Source organism: Myxocyprinus asiaticus, chromosome 38 (genome assembly GCF_019703515.2).
Source record: "Myxocyprinus asiaticus isolate MX2 ecotype Aquarium Trade chromosome 38, UBuf_Myxa_2, whole genome shotgun sequence".
In the NCBI taxonomy this organism is placed as follows: Eukaryota; Metazoa; Chordata; class Actinopteri; order Cypriniformes; family Catostomidae; genus Myxocyprinus; species Myxocyprinus asiaticus.
The window spans coordinates 41668955-41691727 of NC_059381.1; the positions used below are offsets into that span (position 1 = coordinate 41668955).

General features: G+C 39.5%; 1 protein-coding gene across 2 annotated transcripts in view; it reads left to right on the top strand.

The window, feature by feature from the left end:
- The first annotated feature begins 1908 nt into the window (after window positions 1-1908).
- The window catches only part of LOC127429120 (probable ATP-dependent RNA helicase DDX46), a 43172-nt gene continuing 22307 nt past the window's right edge, over window positions 1909-22773 (top strand). Inside the window, exons 1-12 of one of the 2 annotated variants that reach the window (XM_051677936.1) lie at window positions 1909-1985; window positions 3272-3457; window positions 3546-3623; window positions 3713-3797; window positions 4360-4528; window positions 6736-6947; window positions 7360-7470; window positions 10291-10456; window positions 10695-10815; window positions 12828-13003; window positions 13089-13210; window positions 13324-13402. In XM_051677936.1, the coding sequence (XP_051533896.1) occupies window positions 1969-1985; window positions 3272-3457; window positions 3546-3623; window positions 3713-3797; window positions 4360-4528; window positions 6736-6947; window positions 7360-7470; window positions 10291-10456; window positions 10695-10815; window positions 12828-13003; window positions 13089-13210; window positions 13324-13402 (1522 nt within the window). In that variant the 5' untranslated portion in view covers window positions 1909-1968. The remainder of the gene's footprint in view (window positions 1986-3271; window positions 3458-3545; window positions 3624-3712; window positions 3798-4359; window positions 4529-6735; window positions 6948-7359; window positions 7471-10290; window positions 10457-10694; window positions 10816-12827; window positions 13004-13088; window positions 13211-13323; window positions 13403-22773) is intronic. The other variant, XM_051677937.1, reaches the window with a different exon arrangement.

A 22773-nucleotide genomic window follows, 5' to 3' on the forward strand; every position in this document is an offset into this window, starting at 1 on the left:
TCTCTCTCGCTCTCATTCTCTCTCTCTCTCTCACTGATATTCACTGAGTGAGCGGCGCCGCGGTTATGTCCGACTCAGGCTGGTGAAACAAATTCTCCTGCCTGTTTCGTCAGTTCCTTTGTGTGTCAGCTCATTTCCACCCTCACGTGGTATCAGCTCCATTTTGGATCTAACCCTCCATTTTGAACCTGATCTTCCATTGTGATTCCTTTGTTACAGTATCTGGACATACACACACACACACACACACACACACACACACACACACACTAGCATATAGCTCCACTGTTAGTTTAGGATTTCCTTGATATTTTTTTGGATTATATTCAGCTAGTATTGGCTGTGTTCATTACTGCTTGATTATAATAAATCTTGTTATATTATAATAAGTACTTCTGTTTGTTTTTGTTTGAATATTGTGTTGAAGCCAACCTCTGCCACGTCAAGAACTCCCATGTTACCTCAGAGTACTGTTGTTTTATTGGTGTTAGAAACTAACTGTAATTAGATTACTATTAGATTTGTATGGCAATAATTTAACTAGTTTCTCCACTTTTTGATTATTTTGATTAATAATTAAGATACTCAACCTTTAGGGCAGATTTTGTTTTTATGAGACTCGATCAGTAACTTGCTATCATTTTTCTCTTGTCAAAGAGTGGTGCACCGAGAATAGAATTTAATGGGTTAAATTCTATTATTTAATTATTCAATAATTAATAACAATTATTTATTGATTATTTCTGATAGTAAAACTAATCTAAACAACCAGTAGCACCTACAATATGATAGGGAAACCACCTGTTTCCACAGACCAATTTCACTTCAGAATGATAGTACACCACCTCAGAGTGTCACTCACACAATATCATGGCATTCTAGTGTTGAATTTCAAAATTAAAGCCCTCTAAAATATCATATATATATATATATATATATATATATATATATATATATATATATATATATATATGCTGTGTTCCGTCTAAATTCAGATAGATATGATAGGGAAGCCACCTGTTTCCACAGACCATTTTCACTTCAGAATGATAGTACACCACCTTTGACAGATGGGTCAAAGAATAAGCAAGGGGGTGTGGGAATTGGTGTATACATTCCTAAGTTTAAAATATCCATAGCTAAAATACTTTCTGATTATTTATCAGTGTACAGATTCAGTCGCTGTTTTGGGAAGCATCCCATCGAGGAAGAGTGATTGAGAAGATCTTATCATAGAACTATTTCAAAATTTGTTTATGATCCATAGAGATGGTATTGATGTGCAGTTTTGTTGGGTGCCAGCTCATGAGGGTCTGAAAGGAAATGAGGTTGCTGATTTGCTTGCAAAAAAGCCTTACAAAAGGAAATTGCAATATCAATTACATTTGGAAAAGGAGAAGGAAAAGCCCTGATTAAGAATAAAGATATGGAGATTTGGCAGGAAAAGTGGGATGAAGATCTGAAAGGAAGGAGATATTACAAAATTCAATAATCAGTTGAAATAAAGATCTATAAAGAAAAGAACAAAAGAGAGGAAGTAATAATAACAAGACTCAGACTAGATCACTCAGGATTAAATAGTACATTGGCTGTTCCAGGGGAAAAAAATAGTAATAAGTGTGCTAACTGTGGAGATAAAGAAAATGTAGATCATGTCATCATGCGTTGTTCCATATATGAATCTGATAGAAGAAACTTACATGACAAAGTAAGGGACGGGCGTGGGATCTAAATGGGGTATTGGGAACAGAAGGGGAGGAAGAAGGGGTAAGAGAGATCAGGAGGGCACTTTTTACCTTTTTAAAATGCACTAGATTGAATAATAGAATATGAGCTAAGTGACATGGTGATACACACTCTTATACAGTAGGTGGCGGTATGCACCTTTAAAAGTTGTTTGCGATCCGCCAAAAAACAAAGAGAAGTACTCGTCGTACAGCATCCGGTGTGTGAGTGACTAGCGACATCATGGGTCGAGAGTCACGGTAAATGTTTTACTTTACACGTTTAAACAATGAATTGATGTGTTGAGTGAAATGTTAATAGCGTTTATGATGTAAATACTCGTGTAAAGGGTCCCGCGCTGTGGCTGAAGGGTGTTTGAGTTCATACACATCGATAGAAACCAAGTCTTGCTAAACTCCGTGTTTGTGTAAGAGTCATCAGTGGATAACAAACAGTTCAAGTCATTTCATGAGCTCAGTGTATGTTTAAAGCACACCCTTTACTCAGTATACAGCATGTACTACATTTAACACGGTTCCCGTGACTCGGTTTTAAATCGTGTTTTACAGGCCTGGAAAATTCATAAAAATCAATACAGTTTTAAAAGGCATGGACATTTTTATAGTGAATATACAGTCTTGTAGTTCTGCTCAGTTCTATAATATGTCACGACTCGAGGCCATAGTGATGTTTGAGTTATGAGCGAATCGTCATAATTGATTAGGTTTTCAGTTAATCCGGATCACAAATCAGAATGATTCATTAGCATATTTGTCTAACGCAAAACTGTTTAAAAAAATCCTAATTCTGTAATCAACAGTGACTGGAATGGCCATGGAAATTCCTTTAGTCCAAAAGTGTGCGAACTTTTTATTCTGGATGTATTGAGTGTGTTTTATTTTTAATTTTTATTTTTTATAATAAGAGCTAATATATATATTATATATTAGGCATACGCGGACAAGTAAACTAAAAGCATGCAAATAAATGAGTTACATTAAAAAAAGATTGCACATGGTATATTTTGTAGTCATTTTGCAGACACTTTTATCCAAAGCAACTTACAAATGTAGAACATCACAAGCAATTAATCATTCATGAGCGATGATATCTGCAGAATCGCACTACAGAAGGGTACTACTCTAGTAAACACAGAAGTGTTCATAATACTTTCATATTTTTACAAATTTTACATTGGTCAAACAAAGTTATTTTTTAGCTAATATTGAACCAGTAGAACAATTACAGCACATAACACAAAATTTGCTTGCACTTAAAGACAAGGCCAAAATAAATGTTTAATAGTTTCAGGGGCACTTCCAAAAAAATAAAATAATAAAATAAAACGCACACAGAGTTGGAATTTGCTAGAATCAAACACTGTAATTTAATGCAAAACAGCTTTGTTAACATTAAACAACAATCTACATGTAATTATCACCTCAGGTACATTAGTTCCATCCCTTTCCACAGCAGTGCTGAGCAGCACACGCAGTGTGTTTTCTGTGAATGAATGATCACTGTTTTTCTTTTTTTTTTCTTGCAGGCATTACAGGAAGCGCTCGGGTTCGAGAGGCCGGTCTGGCAGCAGGTCTAAGAGTCGTTCCCCGGAATCAAAGCGCTCCAAGAAAGATGATCATGTCGCATCACGCAACCGCGAGCGGAGCAGGAGAGAGAAATCGCGCAGTCGAGACCGCCGGAGGTCACGCTCCAGAGACAGGAAGAGACAGAGGTCATGCTCACCCATCACATGACTGCTAGCGGTTAGATTCACTTGTGTGTCTTCATGTGTCATAACAGAGCTTTGTTTCTGTGTGCAGACGCTCGAGGAGTCGCGACAGGAGACGCTCAAGGAGTCGAGAACGCAGAAGGAGCAAGAGCAGAAGCAGAGGCCGGAGGTCAACATCTCTCACACACACACAGTCTAGAATACTCAGTGTATTTCCTTCTGTTGACTGTTTGTCTTGTGGGATATTGAACATTGCAGTAAGGAGAAGTCAGACAACGGAGAGCAATTTACAGACAAGAAGAAAATCAAGGAGGAGAAGGAGGAGGATGTGAAGACTGAAGATGTAAGTTCTCCCTCTATTCCTTTGATCAATTCAACTTGCAAAGCTACAGTTTCCAACTCCTGCTGAAATCCTGAGCTTCCAGAAGTTCTCCTGGGAAGTGTGTAGGGTTGGTCATCTGTTCAGATTCCGCATCAGTTTTCACAGTTACAGGTGTATGATATTACACAAACATGGCAGTACCCAAAGTTCCTACACTACGTGATGATAAAACCTGTTTAAAGGGTCTTGAAACCCGAAAACACATTTTTTGAGAATTTAACAGATAGGTGTGGGTGATATAACAAATCTTGAGTAATTTTTTTTCAAGATTTAGTTACACTTTTCTAAAAAAAAAAAAAAAAAAAAAATGTATATATTAAATAATCATATTGTAATGCCTAACTTTGAATAATCCAGTCAGTGAATTAAATAGTTAATAAATGAAAACTACTTCCTCTTATATAATTTCCTTTTAATTTGGAACTTGACAAACATAGTCAAAGTAAAAAAAAAAAACTGTTTTAAATCAACCTTACCATAATGATGCATGAATAAATAAACTGATCAACTGTGACGTGTGCAGCAAGACTTTGATCAGAACACGCTGGAAGAGGAGATGAGGAAGAGGAAGGAGCGTGTGGAGAAATGGAGGGAGGAGCAGAGGAAGAAAGCCATGGAGAACATTGGAGAGATCAAGAAGGAGCTGGAAGAGATGAAGCAAGGCAAGAAATGGAGTCTGGAGGATGATGATGGTGAGACATTAGCAAACACACACACTTCAATCTTTCTCACTCTTTGACCTCTGTGAGTTTCAGGTGATCTGAGCACAAGTGGTCAGCGCTAAGTACAGGGGTAACCTGTAAACAATGACACAATAAAGTGACAAGTGGTTAAATCGATCTGTTCCATTTTAATGTGAGTTTTTGTCCTAATCAGCAGAACATTTTGACGGTCGCTTGGCATCCCGCTCAGTGTTGATCTAGTCAGTGAATTACTGAAGAAAATGTTCGTTGACAGGATTTTTGGTTTTCATCAACAAAAATCAAGGAAGAGATAATTAAACAATTTTAATTAAAACATGCTGTTGATGAAAATATGAGAAACAACTAATACTGCAAGATAGTTTGATACATGTTTAAATTTATGTTTATAATTTTTTTAAAAAATGTTTGAATATTTGATTGTTTGCTCTTTCAGTTTACTACTCTGCCTGTCCCAAAAAAAAAGTCACATTCGAATATTTCGTTGGACCTCCTTTAGCTTTGATTATGGCGCGCATTCCTCGTGGCATTGTTTCGACAACCTTATGCAAAGTCACAACATTTATTTCCATCCAGAGTTGCTTTAATTTTCAGCCGAGATCTTGTATTGATGACGGGAGAGTCGAACCACTCCGTAAAGTCTTCTCCAGCACATCCCAAAGACTTTCAATGGGGTTAAGGTCAGGACTCTGTGGTGGCCAATTCATGTGTGAAAATGAATCCTCATGCTCCCTGTACCACTCTTTCACAATTTGAGCCTGATGAATCTTGGCATTGTCATCCTGGAATATGCCCGTGCCGTCAGGGAAGAAAAAATCCATTGATGGGATAACCTGGTCATTCAGCACATTTAGGTAGTCAGATGACTTCATTTTATTGCTGCATAACGTTGCTGAGCCAAGACCTGACCAATTGAAGAAACCCCAGATCATAACACTGCCTCCAGAGGCTTGTACAGTGGTGTGAAGAGGAGGAGGGTGTGGTCGGGCTGAGAGGATGTATGCCTGGCGCCGAGTTGCCCAATCAGCGGGAGAGAGATAAGGAGGAGCCGGGGACGCCAGAGAGAGAGAGAGAGAGACGCACGTAGCAGTATTCGTGTGTGTGCACATTTTGTTTGTTACGTCATCGTCAGTGTTTTATTAAATGTCTGTTGATTGTTATCCGGTTCCTGCTTCCTCCTTTCCCGAACAAGTAGAGATATGTTACAAGTGGGCACTAGGCATGACGGGTGCATCGCTTCATGCGCTTCCCTTCTTACCCTGACGCGCCCATCGCTTTGGAACAGGGTAAATCTTTTTCCATTGCTACACAGTCCAATCTTTATGCTCCCTAGCAAACTGAAGTAGTTTTTTCTGATTAGCCTCACTAACAAGTGGCTTTCTTGTGGCTACACAGCTGTTTAATCCTGTAAGTTCTCATCAAATTGTGCATGTGGAAATGTTCTTTCACTATTAAACAGAGTTCTACTATAGATTTTTTACGATGTGACCAAGAGTTTTAGTGATCTCCGATCACGATCATTCAAGATTTTTTCCACCCACATTTCTTCCGCGAAGCTGATGGTCCACCACTATCCTTCCAGGTTTTAATAATGCGTTGAACAGTTCTTAACCCAATTCTAGTGATTTCAGATATCTCCTTAGTTATTTTCTTTGCTTGATGCAGGCCAATAATTTGCCCCTTCTGAAACACAGTAACATCTTTTCCATGACCACAGGATATGTCTTCTGACATGGTTGGTTAAGAAATGAGAAGCTAAACACTGCATCAGTAACAGTTAAAAAACATATTAAAAATGAAACATATTAATCACTGCAATAATGATCCAATCACAGGCTCTTAAGTATCTGCTTATTTAAATCCAAATGGCCACTTTTTGGGCAGGCAGTGTATTTCTGCCATTTTGCAAATGATCAACTAAAATACTGTCGTTTTTGTTGACATTGTCATTTTAGTCAAACTGAATAAAATGAATGTGGCATGAGGAAATATTGACTATTTCAATGCCTTTTATGTCAGAGTAAATCTATGACTAAAGGAAAACATTGTTTAAAATTAACACTGAACACGATGGCATCAACATCAAGTATGAAATCAAAATCCAATCAGCAGTGGTGAAATGAGCCACATAAGACTAGCTTGTGTAAACAGATGAAGCTGTACTGAAGCCAACACATGACTTGTGTTTGTGTGTTCAGACGATGAGGAGGAAAATCAGGCTCCCGTGGAGCAAGAAGAAGAAGAAGAAGAAGAGGATGAGAAGGATAACGGCGCTGACACAGAGGAGGCCGTGCGCATGACAGAGGACGACACCGGAGAAGAGCTTGACCCTCTGGATGCTTACATGGAGGAGGTCAAAGAGGAGGTCAAGAAGTTTAACATGGGCACCATGAGAGGAGGAAACGACAAGGTGACACAGCAAGAGTTTCACTTCTCTTCATCATTTCCTCACCCTCATGTTTTTCAAAACCCATAGAACACAAAAGGACATCTTTTCCAGAGTTTTTCCATACAATGAAAGCAAACGGTGACCAGTGTTACGAGCTAGCGTGAATGATATTTGAGAGCTGTTGTGGAGAGTGGAAGATGCTCAGTGAATAATGAGTCACAGTGACTACATTTTTGAAGGGCAGTTTTTGAGCTTGGCAGCTCCTGGTCTTTATTCACTTTCATTTTATGGAAAACAGCAGCGTGAACATTCTGCAAAACATCTCCTTTTGTGTTCCAAGGAAGAACAAAAGTCATATGATGACAGAATGTAATCTCTGATGCTTCAAATATAATTTGAATTGATGTGTCATCATTGAATTATTTCTCATCAGAAGGGAGGGATGATGGTGACTAAAGTGGTGACTGTGGTGAAAACCAAGAAGATGCCTCACAGCAGCAAGAAGAAAGGAGAGCTGATGGAGAATGATCAAGACGCCATGGAGGTGAAAGCACACCACTCATGCATTAAATTAGAATATACTGTATATGTTAAGATCATCACATCAGAGGGGGATTCCTTACTTTTGGCAGAAGTAATTTTAATGATGTTACATTGTAAATTCAGTGTTCATACCACAACAAAATCAAAAGAAAAATGATGAAATTGTAATTTTCATAAGGAACAAGAAGGCTTTTATAAATAGAAAGATATATTTTTATTATTAAATGTTATTTATTTTATGAATCATAATTAATAATTTTAGCACAACAAATACTACCATGACGTATGCCCATATTTTCGCTGTTTTTGTCATCATCCGCAAGGTCCTGCGAATTGTATACATAATTTATACGTGAGTGACGTCGGCCAGTCAAACACACACTAAAACAGATGGAAACATCAGTCATAGAGACTGAGGTAGTGTTTCAAAGTTTCCTGTTCAGAGTATCAGAATATTTTGCCTTTTAAAAGCACTTTATGCACCCAGTTTAAATATTCTGTCATCATAACATTATTGTTGTAACAATCTCTAGATCGCTGTCAAACACAACTGCTCACATGCCCACAAAATGACGTTTCATCACACTCGTAGTAAAAACATTCAGTCAGTGAACAGGTTAATGGTCACGTTTACATGCACCCTCATTCTACGATTTAAAATGCGATTACGGCAATACTGCGATTAAACTGTAGCTCATGTATACAGACTATTGCAATTATGATTTTGTGATTTTGCTTATAATCAGAGTAATGATATGTGGCGTACTCCCATTTTAATCGCTTTAAACTGGCATGTAAACGCTGTAATCGCATTTCTTCCACTCTGACCAAAGTGCACCTGCACCCAGTGCTGCAGACGGATCATGTTCCACTCAAGCACAGGTTCAAAAACATTGTGAAAAAGCTGCACTTTTCGGTTTCATGTACAACGGTAATTCCATGCACCATTTTCTACAGCCCCATAGCAAAAGAAAACATATTTTTCTAACATTTTTTTGTGAATGTCCATGAATGCAGTCTGAATTGAATGTTGGTGAGATAAAAAGACCACGTGCTGCAAAATAATGGGAAGGAAACACGTCTTTGAATGAATAAATATTCATTTATAAAAAAGCATTAAAACATCACATTTCTCAGCAAATAATCAGAGTAATGGCAAGTAGCATGTAAACAGGATTGAAGTGGTTTGCCCAAATCATGTAAACATCTTAATCTAATTATTCCTTATACTCTGATTACTGCAATGATCAAGAGTATTGGTGTACATGTAAACGTAGCCAATGAGTACATAGCAAAGAAGGTTGCAAATATCAGAGATATTCACAGATAGGCAGTCGCTAACGTTAATGAATGATTAGAATACAACAGGCATACTGTTTTACTCAGACTAAAAGCTGTTTATTTGAGTTACAACAGATGTGGCTTATTTGTTGCATTATTTTCATGACACTTAAACAGAATATGAAGAAATGTTACACACGATTACTTGAAGCAAATTCTCCCATAGAAAACAAGGCCAAATGCTGCATGATAAGGTGTGTAGATGCTGAGGTAATTTCTTCACGGAGCGCGTCTGACTTGCTTCTGAACGGCTGAAGGGAAGTCAGGCGTCTGGTCCTAATGCCTTGTCATATAAATTCTTTGTCAGTGGGACTTTTGTACATATACGACTTATCCCTGTTTTGTTTCTCTCGCAACAACGCGATTCTGACACGGTGCGATTTTATTTCTGGAAAATACGGGTACTTTTGTATTTAAATAATATTGGGTCAATTTGTGTCAACTCAACTACAGGTCCCCTGCACAAAATGTTGCTTTTTGATCATTTTTTATTTTTTTTACTGGGGAAAGAGAAACATAAATGATGAAAGCGAAAATATTAAATGCCACAAATGGAATACAGTCAGCAAGTGTATCACCCTGAAGGGGTTCATTTTGCAGTAGTGACCTGCTGACTGTACATTATCCCCCTTGTTACACAGCTAACTATAAAATAAATAAATGGACATGAAAAATGTATTTGTTTAAAATTATTTTATTAGCTTACTTTTACAGATCACAGTGATACAAGAAGTTGGAAAGTTGACTCGCAATACCAGGATGTGCGGCCGTTATTCAGGAATATCAGACTGCTAGATGGCGCAGTTGAAAAATCACAATTAAATATTTCACAGCTCTGTAGAACAAGGATCAATATTTATGGAGTAATCCATTATTTTGTAGAAGAAAAACAACACAAGTGTGTTTCCCCCATTATTGGACTCATCATTGGCATATAATGCTGCAGCAGTGGTGCTGAAGTCAACTGATTTTACTAATAGACCTGCCTATATCTGTGTGCAAATAATAATAATGTTGCTGCCACCTTTCTAAGGTTTTTTTTTTCTTGACCTGTTGGTTTTCTCCAAAATCAAGCGAAAATGTTCCTTTTGATCCCCCTCTACCAAAAAAAAAAAAAAAAGCATCACTTGGTTAATCCATGACATTTAGTATTTTGGCTTTCACCATCATCTATGTTTACTTTTCAAGAAAAGTATTAACAAAATCCAATATTTCAGCTGGGGAAGTTTGGTTGATTTGACACGAAGTAACCCTGTGTAACCTTATAACCCTTTCACATTACGGTAAAGAAAATGACTTTTTTTCACAGGGGGCTTAAATGTATTGAAAATAATGTCCCAAAAACAATCAATGGTCCTTAAAATAGATTTCACTTCATTATTTTGTGTGCAAAATATGACTTCTTATGTAATGTGGCATTCTTAGAATTGTTCTTTACGTGTGTGTGTGTGTGTGTGTGTGTGTGTGTGTGTGTGTGTAGTACTCTTCAGAGGAGGAGGAGGTGGATCTGCAGACGGCTCTCACAGGCTTTCAGACCAAACAGAGGAAAGTTTTGGAGCCTGTCGATCATCAGAAGATTGAATATGAATCCTTCCGCAAGAACTTCTATGTGGAGGTACCGGATCTGGCCAAGATGACACCTGAGGGTACGATTAAACAGACACAGTGTGTTCAGAAGTAGATGACCAAAGCTCTATGTTAATAACATGGAAACAATGAATGAATTCCTGCTGAACTGTATCCATAACTGCATTTGTCTGTCTGTCTATTGAGTCAACGTTAAAAGTATGTCTTGGTGAACTTTCCTTTTCTAGTTCCTGATCTGATTGTTTGTAGTAGAACTGCCTGTACAGTGTCTTCCCATGTGTGTGTGTTGTTTTGCAGAGGTGAATGAATATCGTCTGGAGTTGGAGGGAATCGCAGTGAAGGGTAAAGGATGCCCAAAGCCCATCAAGACGTGGGTGCAGTGTGGCACATCCATGAAGGTGTTAAATGCTCTGAAGAAGTGAGGACTGTTTCACACACATTCACACTGACAATGCAGGGCTCGACAATAAGGACTGCCCGATGGCCGGGGCCAGTGTGAGAAAGATTCGGGCCAGTTGCTAGAACTGTCACTTGCCCGATCGGGCCAGTGCTGCATTTATAACATTAGTGCAAGCAAACAAGCGAGAGAGTACAAAAATTACACGGAGCGAACAAAGTCTTCTAACCGAGGAGCGAGCGCGAGTATATTTCTCGCAAAGACGCGCAAATGCATAATATACAGGACGCGTCAAGGCACAGTCACGTGCATGCACATGATCGTGCAGACACCGAGCGCACTCTCCTAGCACTGTCCTCGCTCTTTTCCAAGTGTCTTAGCAGCAGCTATTACCAATGTGTAGAAAATAGCAGGAAAAAAAACCCACTAAATGAATTTCGTAGTGGGATTTAATGTCTTGTGCAACATTTTAAGTATCCCCGCACATTCCGTGTTCACAGTGTGTGAAATCCTATGGCTGTTAGGCTATTATTATCAGAGCTGTTCAGCTGCAGGGTGAAGATGAATATATAAAACAGTCTACTTCATATCATCCTCATAAAACACCTGTTACATGTCTCATTTCTGGACCGTACAGGTATTTTTGTTTTTGTTCTTTGTATATCAGTCAGTGTTGGTCTTGTTTGGGTTGTATGATTTCATGTTATATACACATTGTTAATTCACAGATTAGGTCTAATATCTCCCTACTGTATATTACACATCACAACCGATTTAGTAGCAAGTCTGTTCTCTCAGCCAATAATCAAATCTTTAACTCAGTGAATAATCTTTGATCCTTCTTGTGAAAACACTACACATGGGCAAATGTTGCATGACAGCATGACTAAACGGGTGACGGAAAACCCATCATCTCCTCCACAGCTTAGCTTAAAAACTCATGTGTAAATGGCAGGACGGCTGAGGTTAATATGATGTATTTATGAATTTATATCTGTAAAGCGCATATATGGGATTACAGAAGGCATAAATCATATCTTGCAAATTATAAATGTGATTCAGTTTTGGGGGACATTGTATTTTTCATTTTTTTCTCCCCTTTTTCTCCCCAATTTGGAATGCCTGATTCCCAATGCGCTCTAAGTCCTCGTGGTGGCGTAGTGACTCGCCTCAATCTGGGTGGCTGAGGACAAATCTCAGTTGCCTCCACGTCTGAGACCATCAATCCGTGCATCTTATCACGTGGCTTGTTGAGCGCGTTACCACGGAGACATAGCACGTGTGGAGGCCCACGCTATTCTCTGCGGCAACCACGCACAACTCACCACGCGCCCCACCGAGAGCGAGAACCACACATTATAGCGACCACAAGGAGGTTACCCCATGTGACTCTCCCCTCCCTAGCAACTGGGCCAATTTGGCTGCTTAGGAGACCTGGCTGGAGTCACTCAGCATGCCCTGGATTCAAACTCGTGACTCCAGGTGTGGTAGTCAGCGTCTTTACTCGCTGAGCTACCCAGGCCCCTAGGGGGCATTGTATTAAAAACATAAGATATGTAAAAAATATTTATCTTCAGACATATTTTTTAAAGCCATGATGGTAAAAACAGCTATTTGTAATTTTTGTGTTGGGGCCAGTGAAAATTTTGGTAGGGCCAGTAAAAATCTGAAGCACTGGCCCAATCGGGCCAGAAGAAAAAATCCTTAGATGGTTTGATCATTGCAGGTTGCTGAATGTCACTAGTGACAACTTAGAAAATCTGTTTACAGATGAGATATATTGCTGGTAAAACTAAGATATTCTAATTTGACAAGAAATCAGTTTTCTTTATAAACCGCAGCAGTGTATAACGCATCATATCATAAACAAGACAAACAATATATCGATGTATGAATCAAACACACTCTGAATGCAAGCAATGTCTTGCATCAGTTTTCATTATATACACTGATGTGTTTGCTGTTTTGCAAAGTTTATTTGTGGCTACAGATGTTTCTGTAACTGAAATCCCTCTCTGCCTTTTTCCAACAAGGCACCACTATGAGAAGCCGACTCCAATCCAAGCTCAGGCCATACCTGCCATCATGTCTGGACGTGATATCATCGGCATCGCTAAGACAGGAAGCGGCAAGACCATCGCCTTTCTGCTGCCCATGTTTCGCCACATTTTAGACCAGCGGTCGTTAGGAGAGGGTGAAGGGCCCATCTGTGAGTGTCATCTCTTCACCATTCATCTTCATCCGTGTCTTGTTCATTTGTACACGTGATCTGATCTGTTTTCTCGGTGTCTCAGCGGTGATCATGACCCCCACACGAGAACTGGCTCTGCAGATCACTAAAGAGGTTAAGAAGTTTTCCAAGTCTCTGGGGCTGAGGGTGGTTTGTGTGTACGGCGGCACTGGCATTAGCGAGCAGGTATATGAGCTTTAATTCACTACTCCAGTGTAATTGAATTTGCCCTCTTTCCATTGAGACAGTGCTGCTGTTTTGAGTAACTGGCATGTTCTTGTTGTTTTTCTTTCACACAGATTGCAGAGTTAAAACGCGGTGCAGAAATCATCGTGTGCACACCAGGACGAATGATTGACATGTTGGGTGCCAACAGCGGTAAAGAACATCACCTTTTTCTTGTTCACTAGTGCCAGTATGCGTGGGGTGTTTGTACGAGATAGCTCACACTTATCTTGGAAGTTTTAGATGCTCACTATATTCATATTTTCCTCATGGTTATATCATTCAGTCCTATTTTACATTATATAAAGATTTGAGCATATTTTAGAAACAAACACAGGTAGAAGCTCCAAACACCAGTTGTGTCCTGACTGTTATAATCAAGACTATTTCAGTAAACATTCATATCACATGTGCCATAATCAAATACAGTTAATCTAAACATCTAGTGTGGTATTGTGAAGAGTTCTGGGTTCAGTACAACTTGAGCATTTCAACTCGTCCCCCTTTTTTAATAAAAGTCAAATTTGTGTTACAGTATAGCACTTACAGGCAGTAGTTTGCTTCTGAAATGTAATCTGGTACTGATAACTAGGGATGTGCGAGACTAGTCAACGAAACGGTTCTGATGCTGCTAGTGGACACTGGAATTACTAGTCGGTTAATATTTCCCCCTATTAAACTGATAATAATTTTTACACATTTACGTTTGGCTTTATATTTTTACAGAGGCTGCGCTTATTACTGTCATATTAATGTTATATATTTTAAATAGACTATTACTACTTTACTGAACAGCTGTCATATTGGATCAATGGTTAATGCACGACTGCACGTCCTGAAATACGTGCAACTTTTCAGCGCATTTTTTTTCTGTCATAGATTTGGCTTAGTCTACCTGTTAATTATTTTCAACAATGTCTTGACTGTTTTAATATGTTAAGTAACTTTTACTTTGTGATTTCCGTTTAGAACAGGCTTTTAGGGTTGTTCCATTGATCCTGCACTAATCATTCAGTTGTTTTCAATAAATAAACCTGTACTCGCTAAAGGTGAATGCGTGTCATGTTTTATATTTAATGTACAATGATCATAATTCAAGGCGAGTATGTTGCAGATAAATGGCCCTTTTCAGTGGAATTTAGCATCGGATTTGGAATAGATTAAGTATTTTAAATGGGTCTCAATTTTTTTTTTTTTTTTTTTTTTTTTTTTTTACTGTTTTCTGATGGTTGGTTTCTCTTTAGACTGGTCGGTTACAAAACTTCTTTTTAAACGACAGTCAAATTAGTCGTAGCGCACATCCCTACAGATAACTGATTACACAACTAAAATAGTAATCAGTAAGGTAATATTTTAGATTACAATTTGAGGTAATTTTACTTTTGAATTACTCATTGCATGTTTTGCTAAATCTAATCATCAATGTATCAGGTACCACTCCTTTCATTAAACATTACTAAACAAAATCAAACAGCAACTTTGCCAGTTGTTGAATGAAACAAAGGTGCTTAAAGGGTCATACAAAAAATGGAAGAGAGTGAAAACATGCATGTGTTTAAGAGAATTGTTGTTTTTAGGAATAGTGAATGGATAATTTCTTTTATATACTATAGAGTTGTGCACAAAAGTTTGCATACCCTTGGAGAATTGGTAATATATGTACCATTTTTAAAGAAAACATGAGTGAGCAGGCAAAACGCATTTCTATAATTTCTTATGGGATTCATATTCAACTGTAGGTTATAACAGAATGGCACAATCATAAAACAAAACATGGCAAAAAAAAAAAAGAAATGACCCTGTTCAAAAGTCTGCATACCTTTAGTTCTTAATACTGTGTATTGCCCCCTTTAGCATCAATGACAGCGTGCAGTCTTTTGTAATAGTTGTCTATGAGGCCCCAAATTCTTGCAGGTGGTATAGCTGCCCATTCATCTTGGCCAAATGCCTCCAGGTCATGCAAAGTCTTTGGACGTCTTTGAGATCTCCCCAGAGTGGCTCGATGATATTAAGGTCAGGAGACTATGATGGCCACTCCAGAACCTTAAAATTGTTCTGCTGTAACCACTGGAGGGTCAACTTGGCCTTGTGCTTAGGGTCACTGTCGTGCTGGAAAGTCCAAGAGCGTCCCATGCGCAGCTTTCGTGCAGAATGCAAATTGTCTGCCAGTATTTTCTGATAACATGCTGCATTCATCTTGCCATCAATTTTCACAAGATTCCCCATGCCTTTAGAGCTCACACACCCCCAAAACATCAGTGAACCACCATCATGCTTCATAGTTGGGATTTATATTCTTTTCACTATAGGCCTTGTTGACACCTCTCCAAACATAGTGCTTATGGTTGTGACAATATAGCTCTATTTTGCTCTCGTCACTCCAAATTACAGTGTGCCAGAAGCTGTGAGGCGTGTCAAGGTGTTGTCGGGCATATTGTAACCGGGCTTTTTTGTGGCATTGGTGCAGTAAAGGCTTCTTTCTGGCAACTCGACCATGCAGCTCATTTTTGTTCAAGTATCGTCGTATTGTGCTCCTTGAAACAACTACACCGTCTTTTTCCAGAGCAGCCTGTATTTCTCCTGAGGTTACCTGTGGGTTTTTCTTTGTATCCCGAACTATTCTTCTGGCAGTTGTGGCTGAAATCTTTCTTGGTCTACCTGACCTTGGCATGGTATCAAGAGATCCCCGAATTTTCCACTTCTTAATAAGCGATTGAACAGTACTGACTGGCATTTGCAAGGATTTGGATATATTTTTATGTCCTTTTCCATCATTATAAAGTTCCATTACCTTGTTACGCTGGTCTTTTGACAGTTCTTTTCAAATAGCCTGCTCAGTGCATCCACGTGAGAGCTAACAAACTCATTGCCTGTTTATACACAGACACTAATTGCAATTTAAAAAGCCACAGGTGTGGGAAATTAACCTTTAATTGCTATTTAAACCTGTGTGTGTCACCTTGTGTGTCTGTAACAAGGCCAAACATTCAAGGGTATGTAAACTTTTGATCAGGGCCATTTGGGTGATTTCTGTTATCATTATGATTTAAAAAGGAGCCAAACAACTATGTGATGATAAATGGCTTCATATGATCACTATCCTTAAATAAAAGACAGTTTTTTTTGAATGATCAGTCATAGTTTCAAAATCAATGCCAAAATTTCACAATTTCTGCCAGGGTATGCAAACTCTTGAGCACAACTGTATATATTTTTTTGTCCATTCATGAGAAGTTGTGGTCTTGACCTATGACAGGCACTTTTTATGCCATTCTCAAATATTGGCCGAAGTGCATTTGCATGGTCCAAAAGAACAATATTGCATGTGAACGGCACCTCTGAAATGTTTGTCTGTCACATGGCGTTTTTACAAAGAATGTCTAATTATGGACAGTTGGACAGGTAGTTCTTTCAATAAAACATCTATTACAAATGCTAAAGTGCATTTGTTCATTTTCAATGCAGGGTGCAAATACTAATTGCTCTGCTTTTATATGTGCATTAATTTAGAAACTTAATTTAAAATCGAAACCAACAATTAATGTATTATGTAGTGCTATAGTCTGGCCTATGGCTCATATTTCAGGCTCTGGCTCAGACGCTCAAAATTTTGCAGCGTAATCGGTAAATTACACACTAGTTATTGCCATTTTATGATTGCTAATGTAATCATGTAATCCATCAAAGAGTAACTGTAATCAGATTATGCACATTTAAAAAAAAAAACTAATCCAGATTGCATGCAATCTGTTACTACCCAACAGTTCTTGCAGGCCAAATCAATAAACACAGTTTTCGAAGTATAGCCACAAGACTGACTTAATATATGTGTTCACTAGGGGTGTAACAGTTCAAAATTCTCACTGTTCGGTTTGTATCACGGTTTTAGGGTCACAGTTTCAGTATGGTTCAATATTTGCTATGTTCAGGAAAAAAAAAATATTACTCCCAAATCCAAAGTAAGAGTACTCTATTTGGTAAACACTTCAACAGGTTTGCCATTTAATAAAAATCATGGTTTTACTACTACAGTAACCATAGTTTAATCATGGTATTTTTAGTAAAATCATAGTAACCATAAAATCAACGTAGTTACTGTCATGGTTACATTATATAGTAAAATCAAGGTTATTATATGGAAACTACAGTATTACGGTTGTAAAACCATGGTTAATTGCAGATCTTTTTTGGACTCAAGATGGCACCGAGTATGGCTGCTGCATTGCGAGCTCCGACACAACATAGTAGTGTTTTGTTCACAATTCTTATGTTTTTTTGTCTTGGATGTTGTCTGCCTTATTGTCTACGACAAACAAACACTTTTGGGCATTGGTTCAGCAATTTCACACCGTAAACCGGACTTCAAATTCCTCAATGCCGACCCGCTGTTTACAAACAAGCAAACGGAGCCCTTTGCCAGGGCAGTCCGGATGCGGAAACGCAGGAGGAAAAGGGGAAACAGAGCCGGCGTTCTCATCAGAGTAAGACGCTGCGCAAATCGACCCCCGCTACCCACTATTCTACTGGCAAATGTTCAGTCTCTGGATAACAAGCTCTGCGAGCTGAAAGCATGGATCTCTTTCCAACGAGAGACGAGGGACTGCTGCATTATCTGCCTTACGGAAACTTGGATGTCTGCGGAGATTCCAGACTCAGCCATTGAACCCGCTGGGTTCTCCGTGCACCGAGTGGACAGGGCAAAAGACCTCTCAGGTAAAAGCAGAGGTGGTGGTGTATGTTTTATGATCAACAAATCCTGGTGTGATCAGAGGAACGTACATTCTATCAAGTCTTTCTGCTCTCCTGATCTGGAATTTCTCATGCTTCCATGTCGACCATTCTGGCTACCAAGGGAATTCACAGCGGTCATTATCACTGCTGTGTACATCCCACCACAGGCCGACACAGACCGGGCACTCAAGCAACTGTATGGGGTTATAAGTGAGCAGGAAACCGCGCACCCTGAGGCTGCATTCATTGTGACCGGGGACTTTAATAAAGCCAGTTTCAAATCAGTCGCACCAAAATACCACCAGCACATTAGTTTCAACACACGAGGGGACCGGGTTTTGGACTATTGCTACTCTCCCTTCCGGGATGGCTACAAATCCCTCCCCCGCTCACCATTTGGCAAATCGGACCACTCTTCCATTCTGCTTCTGCCCGCTTACAGGCAGAAATTGAAACGGGAAGCACCCACCCTCAGAATGATCCAGTGCTGGTCGGACCAATGAGACTACGCTACAAGACTGTTTTGATCACACGGACATCGAGCTTTATGCTGATAGCGTAATGTGTTTCATCAAAAAGTGTGTGGAGGACGTGGTTCCGACCAGAACAATACGGATCTATCCGAATCAGAAACCATGGATAAATAGCGATGTTCGCTCGGCACTTAATGTGCGGACCTCCGCTTTTAATTCCGGGAACGCGGAGGAGCATAAACAAGCCAGTTATGCCCTCAGAACAGCAAAACTTCAGTACAGGAGCAAGATTGAAGGACAGTTTAACACCACCAACTCTAGAAGCATGTGGCAGGGAATTAACATCATCACGGACTTTATAGGGAATAAAAACTCCGCCATGAACACTGCTGCCTCTCTCCCGGATGAGCTAAATACTTTTTATGCTCGTTTTGAGGGAAATAACACCGCCCTCGCGGAGAGAGCTCTCGCGGCCGAAGCTACAGAGGTTAGTTCACTCTCCGTCTCTGTAGCGGATGTAACCTGATCCTTCCGATGGCTGAATATCCTCAAAGCCGCGGGCCCAGACGGCATTCCGGGCCGCATCATCAGAGTGTGCGAGAACCAGCTGGCTGGTGTTTTTACGGACATTTTCAACCTTTCCCTCTCTATGTCTGTAGTCCCCACATGCTTTAAAACATCCACCATTGTGCCTGTTCCAAAACAATCAAAAATAACTTGCTTAAATGACTGGCGTCCTGTTGCTCTGACCCCCATCATCAGCAAATGCTTTGAGAGACTAATCAGAGATTACATCTGCTCTGTGCTGCCTCTCTCTCTAGACGCATTGCAGTTTGCTTACCGCAACAACCGCTCCACTGATGATGCCATTGCATCTACAATACACACTGCTCTCTCCCACCTGGAAAAAAAGAACACTTATGTGAGAATACTGTTTGTAGACTACAGCTCAGCATTCAACACCATAGTGCCCTCCAAGCTTGATGAGAAACTCCGGGCTCTGGGCTTAAACAGCTCGCTGTGCAGCTGGATCCTGGACTTCCTGTCAAGCAGACGCCAGGTGGTTAGAATAGGCAGCAACATCTCATCACTGACCCTCAACACTGGAGCCCCACAGGGCTGTGTTCTCAGCCCACTCTTGTATTCCTTGTACACACATGACTGTGTGGCAACACATAGCTCCAATGCCATCATTAAGTTTGCTGATGACACGACGGTGGTAGGTCTGATCACTGACAATGATAAAACAGCCTACAGAGAGGAGGTGCACACTCTGACACACTGGTGTCAGGAGCACAACCTCTCCCTCAACGTCAGTAGGACAAAGGAACTTGTGGTGGACTTCAGGAGAAGAGATAGAGAAGACAGTCCCATCACCATCAATGGAGCACCAGTGGAGAGAGTCAGCAGCTTCAAGTTCCTGGGTGTCCACATCACTGAGGAACTCACATGGTCCGTCCACACTGAAGTCGTTGTGAAGAAGGCTCATCAGCGCCTCTTCTCCCTGAGACGGCTGAGGAAGTTTGGAATGAACCGCCACATCCTCACACGGTTCTACACCTGCATTGTAGAGAGCATCCTGACTGGCTGCATCTCCATCTGGTACGGCAATAGCACCGCCCACAACCACAAAGCTCTGCAAAGGGTGGTGCGAACTGCCAGATACATCATCGGAGGTGAGCTTCCCTCCCTCTAGGAAATATATACCAGGCGGTGTGTGAAAAAAGCTCGGAGGATCATCAGAGACTCCAGCCACCCGAGCCATGGGCTGTTCTCATGATTTCTGCTAAGAAAACCATGGTGACAGCAGTCATTGTTATTACAGTCATGGTTACTACAATATTACTGTAGTAAATCCATGGTTAATTTTCATTAGGGTCCTTAACCAAAAAACCCTTTTCTCTTATTACTTAATCAACATTTTAATGTAATACCTGCCCTATTACATACATAACAAACAAAGTGTATTTTAAACTCAACAACATATATTCAACATTCGGAAGCTGTAGCCTACATCACTGTTGAAGGATTGACCTATTAAAATGGAGATGAGAAGGGATGTTGTGACGCGGCTCGAGTGTTTTAATCATATGCTGACATCCCACATCTTAATCAGTGGAGGAGGACAACATATCGTTGGCAATGAACAGCCCAACTGCTTTAGTTATTGTTTCATATCTGTCAGAATTAGCACTGAGTGCTTGCTTAAAAACAGAAGGGAGTTTGTGCAGTTTCGGCTCACCAGCGACTCTGTGCGTGCCTCGTGCTATCTTTCCCTGGGTGATGTCTGCGTAAATGATTAATTAAATTGATGTATTACCAGTATACAACACAAGCGTCGAGCGTTGTCTGGTTGGAACTGCGCTTGTCTTTTTGACGCTTTGTTTTCTTCGCAAAAACCTGTGCTTCTTATTTGTCATTAAACTTGAGGTGAACCGCTGTGCCAATGCTTCCCGAGAACCATTACACCCCTAATGTTCACATGAGACAAGTGATAGATTCACTTTATGACCTTTTATTTGTAAAGTCATGTCCAATATTTCAACTCCTGTCATTGTGGTAAAGTACTGCGTACATAAAGAAAAATCTACCTGCAGGCATGACATCAGTAACCTAGAACAGTAGTCCTACCTCTAAAAGGACCATTTAGACACTTTAGAGCTCAGATAACACGAATCTTTGTACAGAATAGAATAATGGAAGCATTTTAACAAAAGTATGCTCTGCAAATTTCTGCTCTGAACCCCATTCAGACCAAGTTCATGACCATTTGTACCTCCCTTGAGTGCATCAATAACTACGTTTACATCCAAGGATTTTTTGCGAAAGATTCTTAGCGCATCAAAATAAAGCTTATGGAAATGCAAATTATCGCTAAAATTTCACGTGTCAACTTAATATTTTTCCGTTTAACTCTAGTGTAAACTCTATGTCGATACTTCAAATGTCGCGAAAAACTGGTTTGGAGTCACTTTTTGTCGAGAAAATTGTCATTAATGCAAAAATAGTGTCACATGACAGAATTTACCCCAATCGTTAGCCTGTGTTAATCATGACATGCTTAAAAGCCAATTATTGTACGTGATTCTGGATTGATCTTAACGGCATATAGATCCGATGCTGCAAACATGACACTCCAGGACATGCACATCGACAAGTGCACGGAGAACAAATGAATGGCCACTGTTTGCGATTAATCCATCCGTTTATTTATTAAAGTTGCTTTTCCACACCATTCAAAATATTAGACGGCAGTCATGGAATTAGCCCACAATACAAAAATATAATTTCAATATCATATCATTTCTGTGCACAAAGATGTTTTAAATGAAAAATAAATACACAATACTAGTAGAAAAGCATCAGTGTGCTTTTTTTGGAACACTAACATATAGCCCAATTCTATACAATTATTGTTTAGCTTACTTTTGAAAAAATGCCAACACAATTCCCTGTATTAAATAAAATAAATTAGCCTACCAAATGAATAAAGCATTAAATAAAATAATTACCAAACAAAAAAAAAATATTGTTAGGCCTATATAAAATTGCCTTTTCTTTACACAAACTTAAATTAGCCTTACCCTGTTCTGTAGATGAAAAAAGTCGGCTTGAATGATATTCTCAGAATGTTCAACACTTTTTTTCAAGACTATAAACTATCAGAACTATTTGTCGAATGCTAAGTTCACTTTCAGAAAACGAGCTTTTGGACATTTTAAAACTTTAAAATATTTTAAATTCTGAAACCCTCTTTACCTTGGATCGCATTTGCAGAGCTTCTTCAGAAAATGTAAATTGCATTCAAGTTTAGTTGGTCATTAAAAGTTACTGGACAAATATGCGGGACATAACGCAGTTGTGATGGCAATGCTTTAGATTAGATGATTGTTCAAAATAGCCTATTGAATATCAGGAATGTATCATATGTAAACCCTGATATTACACCACACCAATTTTTCTTTAATAGCTGTGCTCACAGCATATACACATCGATGGATGGTCCTTAACTAAGACCGAAAGTTTCTCCCACTACTTGGTGCAGGTTGCCAGCTTGAACAGGGCCATGACGATTCACTTTCAGGTCGGAACCGGTGACAACCTGCGATAGGCGCAACATCAGGACCAATATTACAGTCCTATCAGAAGGGCAACAGCTCCCTTTTGATCGCAATTCCGTCTTCTGATTGCATTTATTTGTGAAATTAAAATAACAGTAAGCTGTCTAATTTCAATGAATTGTCTCAATACTCTCCCCATTTTACCAAAACTTCAGAGGAAAAAACAATTAGGGACATCTGGGAGGCGAAAGGTACACAA